The sequence below is a fragment of the Bombus terrestris genome, chromosome 2 (assembly GCF_910591885.1).
Source record: "Bombus terrestris chromosome 2, iyBomTerr1.2, whole genome shotgun sequence".
In the NCBI taxonomy this organism is placed as follows: Eukaryota; Metazoa; Arthropoda; class Insecta; order Hymenoptera; family Apidae; genus Bombus; species Bombus terrestris.
This window is the reverse complement of record NC_063270.1, coordinates 17,336,362-17,349,471: the sequence shown is the minus strand read 5'-3', so window position 1 is coordinate 17,349,471 and position 13,110 is coordinate 17,336,362. Positions and strand designations below refer to the sequence as shown.

At 32.7% G+C, this 13,110-nt stretch overlaps 2 protein-coding genes across 2 annotated transcripts; one reads left to right on the top strand and one right to left on the bottom strand.

Annotated features, from left to right (window-relative positions):
* Window positions 1–6,408: 6,408 nt before the first annotated feature.
* LOC100647890 (APOBEC1 complementation factor) lies at window positions 6,409–9,482 on the top strand. The gene is made up of 5 exons (XM_012320428.3): window positions 6,409–7,350; window positions 7,482–7,656; window positions 7,735–8,057; window positions 8,165–8,294; window positions 8,694–9,482. The coding sequence occupies exons 1-5, from the start codon at window positions 6,655–6,657 to the stop codon at window positions 8,792–8,794; spliced, it is 1,425 nt and encodes a 474-aa protein (XP_012175818.1). The 5' UTR covers window positions 6,409–6,654; the 3' UTR covers window positions 8,795–9,482.
* Window positions 9,483–9,918: 436 nt separating this feature from the next.
* LOC100647765 (toll-like receptor 3) lies at window positions 9,919–12,672 on the bottom strand. The gene is made up of 3 exons (XM_012320351.2): window positions 12,382–12,672; window positions 11,014–11,376; window positions 9,919–10,579 (listed from the first exon to the last, which is right to left on the bottom strand). The coding sequence occupies exons 1-3, from the start codon at window positions 12,588–12,590 to the stop codon at window positions 10,201–10,203; spliced, it is 951 nt and encodes a 316-aa protein (XP_012175741.1). The 5' UTR covers window positions 12,591–12,672; the 3' UTR covers window positions 9,919–10,200.
* Between the last annotated feature and the right edge of the window lie 438 nt (window positions 12,673–13,110).

The following is a 13,110-nucleotide window of genomic DNA, read 5'->3' as shown; positions in this document are numbered from 1 at the left end:
ACAGTCGCGATCACAACGAAAAGGCTCGTATTATTTCTTATATAATTAATAATTGTATCACGTATCGTAATGCGATTAGTAATTATATACGAAATAATACTGATTGCTCGGGTCTCACCGGCGTGGAGAGCCTCCCTATCCATGATCTTATCCACCCTCTTTTTACGCACAACAGTTTAAACATTTGAAATATCCATTTCTAAAAAAAAATTCTCCTCTTGACGTGCGTTTGCACGCAGGTGATCCAGGAACCGGGAACATGCTTCCACACTCACAGTGGAAGAGGCTTGGGCATCGCGTTGTATCAACGCAACACTAATTGCAGAAACGCGACTATTCATCAACGCAACGCTAATTGTAAAAGTAAACAAGACAGCCGCGATTGAATGATATCGCAACACTAATTCTTAAACTGAATCAAATAAAAATTAATATTTCTGATTGAACTATAAAAGCTACTTTAATTATTCGCAATAATTAAAAATCGCAATAGTAAAAAATTAATTAACATTTAAATAGAAGAGATATAACACTTTGAGAAATTCTAATAATTGATAATAAGAAATGCTAAGAATAATCGCGGACTATTATAGTTCGCAATACTACAGCAAACACGATCGATATTTCGTCGCAACTCTAATTCAAACTGTAGTCACCATTTTCTTGCAACTCTGACTCAAACCGGTATTAATCATTCGCAACACTAAGAAAAAACAACGATTTGCCCAATGTAACGATGGGCCGACATTGTAAATCGGCCAGAAGAGAAGTACATACTACTACTACAAATACTAAAGACAAGCATAGTGACAAAGTGATAATACGAATGACTTTCCATGCTCTGGATGATCCAGAGGATGAAGAGCCATCAGTAGTTGCCCTCTTCAATGACAGTTTGTCGGGCCTCTTCGACTCATAGCCTCTTCTTTCTTCGGGCGCAATGCCCGCTGAAACTTAAATTTAGGCTCGAGTCTTTCTAATCGCAAAATAAAAAATAACTTATAAAGATAAAATAAAGATATAAATCGCGGATGCTATTCCCCGTGCACATAGACGACAAACGATCATTGTGATCGTTGCCCAGTCACATGTGCGTGCTCGAGCAATAAACGTTCGTTTCGAGCTTACTCGCGACCGCGACCGCGATATTCGAAAAATCGATAGGTAAAACCAAAGACGAGAGCATGCTCTACCCGTGGCAGTTTCACCGTCGATTTTTCAAATCAGATTTCCAGAAACAGGTTGATCACACGAAGACGCACCTACCCGACCAGAGACTGTGCCAACCTGCCCGGCCCTACCTACTTATAATTAACAGACACACCAGAAAGTATACTACCTATCCTACCTAACCCCTATATTTAAAAGGTGGCAAAACAAGCACAGCAACACACTCACTCCACGGTTCTCATACATAACACCCGGGCGCAAGAGCCTACACTAGAGAGAACGTCCCGGGACGTCTCCGACACCCGAGTTTGACATTCAACTTTCACAATCTAATTTACGTACCGTTTTCCTGAAATCAACTGACGATAGCTAGCGACCATTGTGCGATACAAATACATACACATTTTAGATATAACTAAAAATAAATTTACAATTGAAGATATATGTATTACATTTTCTAAAGAAGTGACGACTTTTTGGTACCATTTGGTACCATTACTTTGTTATTTGAATGTTATTATAGGATAAAGGATATTATTATTTATATTTGTGAATTTCTTGAATATTAATAAGAATCGAAACGAGACGCAATTCCACAGCCTAACCACACACACACACACACAATGTGGAAATTACGTCGTTCACGATACACCAATTATCGTCAGTCGCTAATAAATTATTAAGTTTATGGTCATCATACTCATTGCCTTTCCTTCACCCGCGTAGCACCTGGGCACGCGAGTGAGATCCTGGGAATGGGTACGGAAAGAGACCTGAAAATCCTGATCTAAAAGATGATTAGTATATTTGCTTTGCATGCATCTAACGGACTAGTGTTTCTTCATTTTTCATTTATTCATTATGTTTGAAATTATTGTGAATCTACATTAATTTACTGAATTTAATAACGTAAGAAATTATTGAAATTCTAGTATTGTAAAAAAAGTGAGCAAAGAACTTATTTATGAGAAAGAATTTATTTATGAAAGAGAACATTAAAACTCAATGCAATATAATAATAGACTGCAATTTAAACATTAATGTTAAATAATTTAAGCTGATCTTTTCGTCAAAGCATATTTTCGAAATCACGAAAAAATATTCAAATTTTGTTGCTTTGATTCCAAAATCCGCCTACCGCGAAGTTCCTTCTTGCACACAGAAAATACATTTTTGTCCGGAAGGAAGTGGACTTTAATACTTTTACAAACAAATTATGTATAATATGTATTGCCCTAAAGGGCCACGAACATATGGCACATCGCGATTTCTCATCCTTCCCGGTCAGTCAGCACTTTCATTATTTTTTATCTGTAGCTCATCGGGATTTTCAAAATAATTTTTCCACGATATTACAGTGTTTAACTTCTCCGTCGCAAAATAATCAATTCAGTAAGTAATTTCAACATTTATCGTTTATCCAAACATTAATATTTTATTCATACGCGTACTTACATCCGTATAAATCCACTCATGATCATTCATAATTAATCAATCAATTACTAACATTACATAATATTATTCATTCTAATAAAAAATGCAGTATGCAAGAAGACCTATCCTGAACTAGTAAATAAAACACATACAATAAAAATATATATTACCACTCACGGGTGTATTAGATACCCGCGGTCACTATGCTTGTAAAAAATTCTACGTAATACAACCAGTCTCCCGTGTCGATTCGGATCTTTCACCCTACGACATGAGTGAGTGACTGGAGGAACAAAGAAGCATGCGACTCACAGTTACATATGAAGAACGATGTGAACAATGTCGACGTAGCTCAGAAGAAACCATCATGAAGACCGTCATCTCGGAAGAATCATCAAAACTTATGGTAGAAGTATTGGTTGTAAAATATCTGTAACAAAAGATAAAATTTTGTGTGTGTGTGTGTGTGTGTGTGTGTGTGTGTGTGTGTGTGTGTGTGTGTGTGTGTGTGTGTGTGTGTGTGTGTGTGTGTGTGTGTGTGTGTGTGTGTGTGTGTGTGTGTGTGTGTGTGTGTGTGTGTGTGTGTGTGTGTGTGTGTGTGTACATATATATAATTTATTGTTGAGGACAAAATTGTATAGTTTATTGATGTAATAGGGAAAAATAAGAATTTTCAGCAAATATTACTTCTTGATTAATTATGATTAAGAAAAAAATGAAAGAAATACAGTTAATTGCAGTACAATACTTACATTCTTGGCTTTTAAAGCACCATAAGATCCTATCCAGAGAACAGGAGGAGATGGAGATTGTGAAAAAGCTGTAACAAAATATGTAACATAAAATCACATTTTAAATTCATTATATATGTGATTTTAAAATTACATATATAATTGTAAGAATAATTACAAGAAGAAAATATAAGGTAAATGTATCAGAAATATCTTTGTGTATCATAAAGTATTTTCTGGTATTGTCAAATATATATGAATATTTCACAACACGATCGATTTGTAATAATTATCCGTCAAATTGAATGTCCGCCATTACAGATTTAACTACTTCGTTCTAATAAAACATGGCGCGTTTTCTCTAGTTAAACAATGCTGCGCAATAAAAAAAAAAACGCGATGCGCAGAACCTGTTCAAACCTGTCTGTGATAAGGTACTTTGTCGAATGTAATAAAAGCTATTGAGAGAGTCCAAATAATAATATTATCATAAACAATTTACTTTAAAAGAATAATGAAGCAAAATGAAAAAGTTGTTTGAATTTCTTATTCAAAAGAAGCAAAATCGAGAGAATTTATGTCAAAGTAATCTTAAAAAATATATTCAATTTTTTCGAAATAAAAAAATAATTTCTTTAATCTTGCCTTTTCCATCTTGATATTCTTAATATCTTAATATGAGTTTAGAATTTGTTATACTACGTATTAATTACATTAATATCACGAAATATTTGTGAGAAATGAAGTCGACTGAAAACTGAATAAATACCACCGATTATCTAATTAATTAAAATAAACAAATGTATACATACATAATGTTCGCCTTCCTTAGAATAAATGAAATATTACAACGTCTCGACGAATAGTTGTCAGATTTATCATTGTTCACTATGATGGCGTCGTTTTGGCTTTCATCTCGTCCTTTCGAATTTCGCAACATCCCTCTGATACTTCGAAGTTTCCCTCGTAATCAAACAACGATCTGCACAAAAAAAGAAATATTAAAATAAATGTATAAAAAGAGCAAATTGTACGAAAATGAAACAATCAAAACTAAATTGCATCTTGAAAGCTTAATATACGAGTTACTGGAACAGAATAAACAGAAAAAGAAGATAATCAAATATCAGATTACAAAAGATTTTAATAAATTATGGAATAAAAATATACCTTCGTTAAACGAAGTTTACCGTAGCGTGCGTTTCAGTGGTGGAAGAATGATTATAAAATATTTACTACACAAATCGACACCTGTTACGGACTGATATTGAAAGGTGTCTAATCGCTTCGACTTTCGGCACTAGACTGGTCCCCTACGTCTCTGTTTACACAGGCAATTTCAGTTGGTAGGAAGTGGGGGAGGGCCTCTTGCAAGTCGTATATATACATACATATACTTATGCGACAAGAATCGTTAAATTCGTGGAAAGGATATATTTTCGATAAAAGGGTATTATGTTTCAAATAAAGAAATAATACGTTAAACTGGTTGTAAGCATAATCTAATATAATCTGCATGAACAAAATTTATAAATTCGAAATCTAAATATCTGTGTTTAAAAATTTAGCACGCGTGTCATAATGTAATTTGTTTTAATAAAATTGGTTAAAAAATAGAAAAGATGATAACGTTTAGTTTGAAATAAAATAATATATATCTTAGGTCAGAAAATTATAATTACATATATCTTACAAGGAAGTTATTTATCAATCCGCAATCCTACTAACAGCATTCCGTGTAAAAGACACTTTTATCTAACTTAGGACAAAGAAAAAACTTCTATTACTATCGGATTTCCTATTTTCTTGCGAAAAACGCCCCGATAAATGGTTATATGTTATAAAAAAATTGATTTCTGCCACCACGGGCCCCTTTTGATTTCGCATATCGCATTGAATATGTTAAAGTATTAACAATTTGAATTTTACATGAATACTTCTATTTTTGATAACCCACGTATGTTCAATTTTTTAAATTCACGAGGTCTGTATATAGACCTTTCCGCGCAAGCGTGCAATGGTGCGAGCGTATTGTCCGAAGACGGTGGATCAGCGGAACCGAATTGAGGTTTTTGAGGCCCAGAACTATTGGTTCAGGGGCGGCCCCTTTCATGGGACAATGAAAGAGGGGATTGAAATGAAATAAATTTACGTAAAAAGGAAATAAAATCTATTTTGTAATAAGTTATATTTAATATTTCTCAGTATACATTTTTAAAATACAGTTAAAATTCAGTGGTTGATGATATTATACATCTGATTTATGATTATAAGTTACTACGATAAATTGAAATCCATTTTGATAAAAGCAAAATATTAAATCTATCTCTTTATCACGTTTGTACACGAAGATAAATATATCACATAAATATCTTTCAAATAAACTAATGAAAGATTATCAAAATTTGTTTGTCTTGTGCACGATTATCATAAAAGTCATGGCAATTGAGTTCATGTTTGAAACCAAATAATCATATTCAAATTAACATAAAAATATTCAGTACTTATTGATAATTAGGTAATAAAATACTTGGAATAGAGAGGCAAATAAAATAAAGTAATAAAACAAAATGGACAGAGACCGTCGATTAGGTAAGATCCCTAATTAATAGTCCTTGTTCATTCTTTTCATATTCTACAACTATACTAATTAATTTTGTAATTTATTTGATACAACGTTTGTGTAGCAAATAAATTCCTATCACAATTTCTGATACTGCTTGTATAAATTGCAACGAATATTTTCGGAAGTTCATATATACAGAAATAGATAACTGTTACCAAGTTACCATTGTAGACCAGTCAATGACTTTCCTATTATAATTATTTACTTATAATTCATTACTTCTTATGTTTTTTAGAGGTCAGAACTACATTCATATTTCCATAATGCTAATTACCATAATAATTCCATAGTAAGCATAAGTACATTTACAACTAACCTATTTACTTGTTTAACACTATAGTCTATAGACAATATGAAATATAATACAGGATGCGTGTTCTTTCCCCTAAGATATATATCTGTACCTACATTTTCTACCCGAGTAACTATAGATGCTTCGTTATCTTCCTTTACCTGAGAACATATAGCTGTATTGGCAGTGACACATCGATCACTGCGATTGGTCCATTTGAGGAATAACGTTTCACATGAGTATATCTACGAATTCTATATGGTTGTGGGGGTAAGCAGAAGAAAGAAGGGGATAAGGAAAAAAGCTTAGGAGGATCAGTTAGTTGTCGACAGTCCACTTATTTAGATCGTTCTTTTTGTTGTGTATAAATTTGTGATAAAAGTTCTTTATTTTACCTGATAATGGATATAACTAAGAACATACGGGAGAATGCTGTGGGAGAGTGCCAGTTGACTATCAGATTGCTGGAAATGTTGCAAAGAACGAAATACGAATTGGTGCAAGAAAATGGACAACGCCGTTTAACTGCTCCAGAAATCATTCGTGGCGAGAAGCAACGCGTGAAAGGTGCTGAAATTTTTCTTGGCCGTCTTCCGCGAGATTGTTACGAGGACGAATTAATGCCGATGCTGGAAACGGTCGGTCGTTTGATCGAATTACGATTGATGCTCGATTTTTCTGGATCAACTCGCGGATATGCATTCGCCTTGTTTGAAAATTCAAAAATAGCAAGAAGCGCGTGCGCAAAACTTGACGGTTACGAAATCAGACATGGACATCGCATCGGCGTTGTTAAATCGGTTGATAATTGTCGATTGTTCTTCGGTGGTGTACCCAAGAACAAATGCAAGGAAGAATTTATGCAAGAGTTGAATAAGATTCTTGAGGGCATCATTGATATCTATCTGTATCCAAGTGCACATGACAAGACGCTGAATCGTGGTTTCATATTCGTCGAATTCAAAGATCATAGAGCAGCCGCGATGGCAAGACGAAAGTTAATACCTGGAAGAGTCATGTTATGGGACCATGAAATCGCGGTTGATTGGGCCGACCCTGAACCTGGTGATCCTATCGACGAAGAAGTTATGGAAAATGTAAGCTATTTTAAGCTGTATGAAAAATAAAAAAAAATGTAGAATCTTATGTTATTGGAAAAATACATATAAATTTTTTATATTAATGATATAAGATAAAAAGTATCTATAGCATTTGCTATTATTTATAGGTTACTGCTTTATTTGTACGAAATTTATCTTTGAACATGCCACAACAAAAAATTCGAGATATCTTTCAGAAAAATACAAAAATTCCTATCTTAAAATTAAAGAAAATTAATCATTTCGCGTTCGTACATTATGAAAATCGTAAAGCAGCACAGAATGTAATGGACATTATGACAAGTATGCTTATTATTTTATGTCATGTTTCATTTCATCTTTAATCGTTGTACACACTTTATTAAAATAAGAACAAAATAGGACATAATGGCGTCGCTGAGGCTGAAGGATGGGAAATACGTTGGGCAAAACCAATCGGAGCCACGAAAGTCTTAGAAAGACAACGATGTATCAACGAAGCTCTAGCAAATGCAAACTCACGTAATCTCGAACCAAGTTACGCCAAACGCGCACCAGTGAAAAAGTCTGATCCTAAGAATATCGTGGACATGAACGCTAACAATATACTCGATATAACCTCAATACACACAACTGCTTTACAAAACTTCATTAGAGAAAAGTTTGACGGTACTTGTTACTTTAACTGTTTGCGCGTAGCGAATGGGTCCACTTTTATGTGTAAAGTAAGTGTATATGATTATATTCATTTATATTTGTTTTTATTTTCTCAACATATCTTTTTTAGTTTCTGATTATTTATTGTCTGTTTCCTTTTCTTTCATTTTCTTAGATAACTATTGTTAGACAAGCCCTTATTCTGTTCGAATATCACGGAGAATCAATGCCAACGAAGCAAAACGCTATTGTTGCTGCGTGCACAAAGATGTATCAACTCATAGTTTCTACGTTCCAGGATCTCGGTAAGTATATGAAATAAAAATATTTTCTAAAAATAACATATATATCCAGCTAATTTTCGCGTTCAAATTCATGAGGAGACGAATGAACGTAATTCAATACACGATACGTTCTCCACGAATGTAATTGATATCAATTTCACGTTTCGTATAATTCTTTATCTTGATATCTCCATTCTTTTCGAAGTTTCGGGTGTATGAAAGTTTATTTCTGTATTTCTTTGTTTCGTAACTCAACTTAGAAACAAGTAACACGGATATCGCATCAATAATTAATTAACGATAATCTAACGAATTTTATTTAACGAATATTTTGGAAGCTTGTAAAACACTAGCGAAAGAGAGACGGTGGTAAGTATGTAGCTGTGATTTATGAATATTTTTTTGTCTGTTTTTAAACAGTGCTACGAGAAAATGAGCACTATTGCATGGAACAAAAGCTAGGCATTAATCCTGTGGTTGGGTCGCCAGTCAGCTGGAATAGGGAAATACATTATAATTAAAGAAATTACTTTCGTTGAATGATTTTTATAGTGAAACATGCAAAGATCATTGATATTATTTATAACGTAGAGATCCGAAAGCATGATGACAAAAGTATTAAGAAAGTATTCCAAATGTAAATTAACTTTTGCATTTCTGACACAAAATTGAGATTTTAACGGTAAATTTTTACAATTGAAATGAATTTTAACCAAATTTTCAAAATATATTTGTACAAAAAGATCGATCGGAGTATATTTACAGTTTTATTCAATTATGATATAAAGCGCATTTTTAATGGTCGTTTAAAATACCGTGAAATGTTGTGAAAATTTTAATTGTAATATCTATCACAAATGAAGTTGAACAATAAGCATATTATTTTAAAGTAATCTACTAGAAGATTGAATTTAGAAAATCTAGCAACTGCAGGTTCTCTACGTTAAATATATAGTTTAAATACATATTAAGTTAATTTTACTCTGCCGGTACGAGTTAAACTATATACGTACTGCTCGTTAAAAAATTAATCGAATATGTGATAATAATCTGTGAAAATCAATAAAATTATATATTAATTGGTTCGATTTTCAGATTTAACGTAATAATTTTTTTATTTTTAAAATTGTACAGAAGCATTAGTAATGATAACGATGTATTATGTTTAGTTGTTTCCACAATCAATTCACAAAATTGTATCTACATAAACGTTCAAATAAACGGACACATTTAATCGTCTGTTTACGATCCTTTTCCTTAAACATATTAAAAAGCGAAAAAACCATGAACGCGTTTGCCTTGCTCAAAAATTTATATTAACAATTATTAAGAAGTAACACTATTCGATCTTTAGAACTAAATTTATAATCAGAAATCATATGATTATCCTCCATATAAAGTCCTCGAAGCCATAACCTCATTCTCTCCGGTTTCCAATTTTGATCTCTCTCATCCAAAAGTTTAGATATCATTTGCTTTAAATATCCAACCGTTTCTGAATGTGAAACTGGAACTTCCAATCGTGGTCCTTCTAGCCTATGTATTGTTATAATTGGATGACACCTGCATGCTAATTAAATATTTCTTACATAAAAAGAATGCATTTTTTTATCATTCAAAAATAGGTTTACATATTGTTACCATGTTTACGGGACATTATGCCATGCAATTTTATTTGTAATCCATTTAACTACAATTTTAGTAACGAAATATCTTGAATCACAAGCAGCTTATAGTAATTCACGTAAACTACAATTTTGAATAATTTTATTAGGGTTAAAATACACAAGAAATTAGGTACATCGCGCATTCAAATAGATTTTCTACTCGTACCTAACTTCCCATTACTTTGATATAACTTACATATACGTTTAGAAGAAACATACAGATATATGTATTTTGAGATTTAATTAAGTGCTTCATAGATTTAAGGAATTCTAATTTGCGGTGGTTTAAATAAAACATTTGATCTGAACATTGTCGGTAGAATCGCTGTGTAATCTTCAAGTATTCTTCTCGCAGTCTCGTTGTCCGTATTCCCAGTAATATTTTTAGGTCTCATACAGCGTACCAAGTGTTGGGCTTCCCCGATACATTTCGTGTCTTGCTGTTCCGTAGAAAACAATTCGTACGTGTAATTCAGTAAGTTTTCAACGATGCAATCGAGAACTGTATCTTGCGGTATTACTCCGTAGCCATTTTGGGAGCACTCTTTGATGGCGGCGTTCATCCATTCCCATTCGTCCCAATCTTTACCGTAATTCACATTCATAGCCTCAAATTTCCATGTTAAATGTGCACGATATCTATACGTTATAAAACAAATTAATTGCCTTAAAATAATTTATTCCTTATAGATACACGTTGGAATGTAATACGTCTCGTGTGTAAAATATCAATATTTTTACATGTATATATAATTATAAAAAAAATAGTTTTACAATATTACGAAAGAGTTCTAGCATAGCATTTATACGGAAATCTTGAAATGGAAAACCACAGGTTTCTACTATTGAAGTACAGATAAGAATTTAAGGAATTTGCTGTTAAATATCACATTTTGTATCGCGTCAATCAATTATCCATTAATTATTTTAAGAACGTAGTTGTATCTACATAAAAAACAGCTTTTAAAAATACGCCTGACTGTGAGATCGAAGAAGAGACGACTGCCTCTTATATTTTTCCGTAACTCATTTAAACTAGAAACCGCAAACGATAAAGTTCCAGAATTACTTACCCCCAGAACCACGGGTTCTTCTCAAACTTTACATTTTTAAGGTTTCTCAAGTAGTCGAACATTTGAAAGTTGATGGCTTCTATCTTATTGTAATCGAAATAGAAGTTCTCCAAATTGGGAAGCATTGTGAATACCATATCACTGATCATATAGATATTGTTGAACGACACGTCTAGGGTTTTTAAACTGTACACATTCATGTTCACGAACCATTCATAGTTTACGGTGGTCAACTTATTACCCCACAGTAACAAGTTCTCTAGTTTGGCGAGTTTTCCGAACGCAGCAGGACTTATAGTCTGTATGTCTGACCCGTGTAGATCCAAAGTTACGAGGCTCGCATCAAATCTTTCAAAACTGTATCTATAAGCAAACGACGCGTTTCATCAGAGTTTCCAATTTTATTTTAGTTTATTTTTATCATCATTATCTTCTGTCTGGTTTTCATGTTATCAAATACGTACTTGTTAAGAAGCTGACATCGTAACGACTATAATGTTTAATAGTCTCGGCGAAATTCGATATCAATTAGTTACAAATTTCATACTTGATATTTTCAACGAAATAATAGGTCATCTCATTAATAATGTTATTTTTGGACTCTATTAAACGACGTATTTTCAGTGAAACATATTAATACTTACGTTTATATTTAATCATCGATGATCATCCTGATTTTTTGAGAGTACATTCTACTAATGTTTCTAACAGTATATTTAATTGTACTGCCTTTTTAAATGTGTACAGCATACAAGGCCGCAAATTGTTTTCGCTGACATTCATTTTATAATTTCTTTTAATATGAAAAAGCTGATCTAATTGTTTCGGACTCGTATCAAAAACCATCAAGAGGATATTGTTTAAGAAACACAGGGAGAAATTCCTAAAAATATATCAGCGAAACATGGTACGCATATTTATCCGAAGAAAAATAAGAAACGACATTTGTTACGAAATGACCTAATAACGTCAGGATATAATCATGTAGGAAAATCTATCGTTGTAAAATCTTATATCTATACTGTCCAACTATAAAAAAGAATAGCATCTATTGAATAAATAATTTGACCTAAATAATAATAATAATTATTATTATAATAATATTATTATTATAAAATAATATTAATAATATTATTATAAAATAATAATAATTATAATAATAAAAAAAATAATAATAATTGACCTAAATTTTCACAGTTTTTAAAGCGATTGTAACTACGTATATTTATAGATTCAATCTGAGTCCAGAGTATCTCTGTTTCGATAAAATAGAAATATACATTTTTTAGATTATCAAATGTCTAAAACTCGAACAATTTCGACTCAAATATGGCTTTTGTAGTTCTGAAGTATGACCCCTTTTCTTACCCTGGTATATTATATATTCTCGAATCTGAAATCGTGATCGACGTACTGTTGCTATACCCTTCCTTCAATACCGTCAAGTTCGTGAGTCCCGTGCAGATCAACGTGACTTTCATATCTTGCCATTTGTTGATGATTCGACAATTGGCCCGCTCCGTTACGACGTTTGCCAATAGATTAAAAATGAAAAGTGCATGTAGCAGACGTTTCATGATTCACGCGAGACAGGAACCGACGTTGAACACGAGCGTTTAATTAACTGTACGTTTCTGACATCTCGGGCGATGAGCAACTGAATCGTGTGGGCGGTGCGGCGTATCCTTCGACTCTCGCTACGTTTTCCTCTTTTGATAAGAGAATCGCACTCTTTGTAACCGATCGAAAAAGTCGTTTCATACTCTATGAAAAATAAAAGAACACGCTATCGTGCCTCTTTATTTTCGATTTAAAGTTAGTCGATAATTAAAAAAATTCGAGTGTAACTTCTTTGCGTCTGCGGATGAAATATCTCACGATGCGATGTGGTTCATTCGATGAGAAATCTCGGTTTTTCAATATTCGTATAAAAGAAAAATTAAAAAATTTTGCATCTAAAAATGTAGCACATTTTTTACGTAGTATTACTTTAGGAATATCCCTTGCATTTATCGGCAAGATGCCTTGCAAATTGATTTTTAGTTAAATCTCACGTCACTAAATAATAAATATTAATGATAAGATACGCGAGATATT

What these genes read in the sequence shown, in the direction of transcription:
- LOC100647890 (XM_012320428.3), top strand. Translation starts at nt 6,655, where the DNA reads ATGGATATAACTAAGAACATACGGGAGAATGCTGTGGGAGAGTGCCAG. An exon ending in ACGAAGAAGTTATGGAAAAT is followed by an intron (nt 7,351 to 7,481) that starts GTAAGCTATTTT and finishes TATTATTTATAG; the next exon opens with GTTACTGCTTTATTTGTACG. An exon ending in GGTCCACTTTTATGTGTAAA is followed by an intron (nt 8,058 to 8,164) that starts GTAAGTGTATAT and finishes TCATTTTCTTAG; the next exon opens with ATAACTATTGTTAGACAAGC.
- LOC100647765 (XM_012320351.2), bottom strand. Translation starts at nt 12,590, where the DNA reads ATGAAACGTCTGCTACATGCACTTTTCATTTTTAATCTATTGGCAAAC. An exon ending in AGAATATATAATATACCAGG is followed by an intron (nt 11,377 to 12,381) that starts GTAAGAAAAGGG and finishes GTTTGCTTATAG; the next exon opens with ATACAGTTTTGAAAGATTTG. An exon ending in AAGAACCCGTGGTTCTGGGG is followed by an intron (nt 10,580 to 11,013) that starts GTAAGTAATTCT and finishes TATAACGTATAG; the next exon opens with ATATCGTGCACATTTAACAT.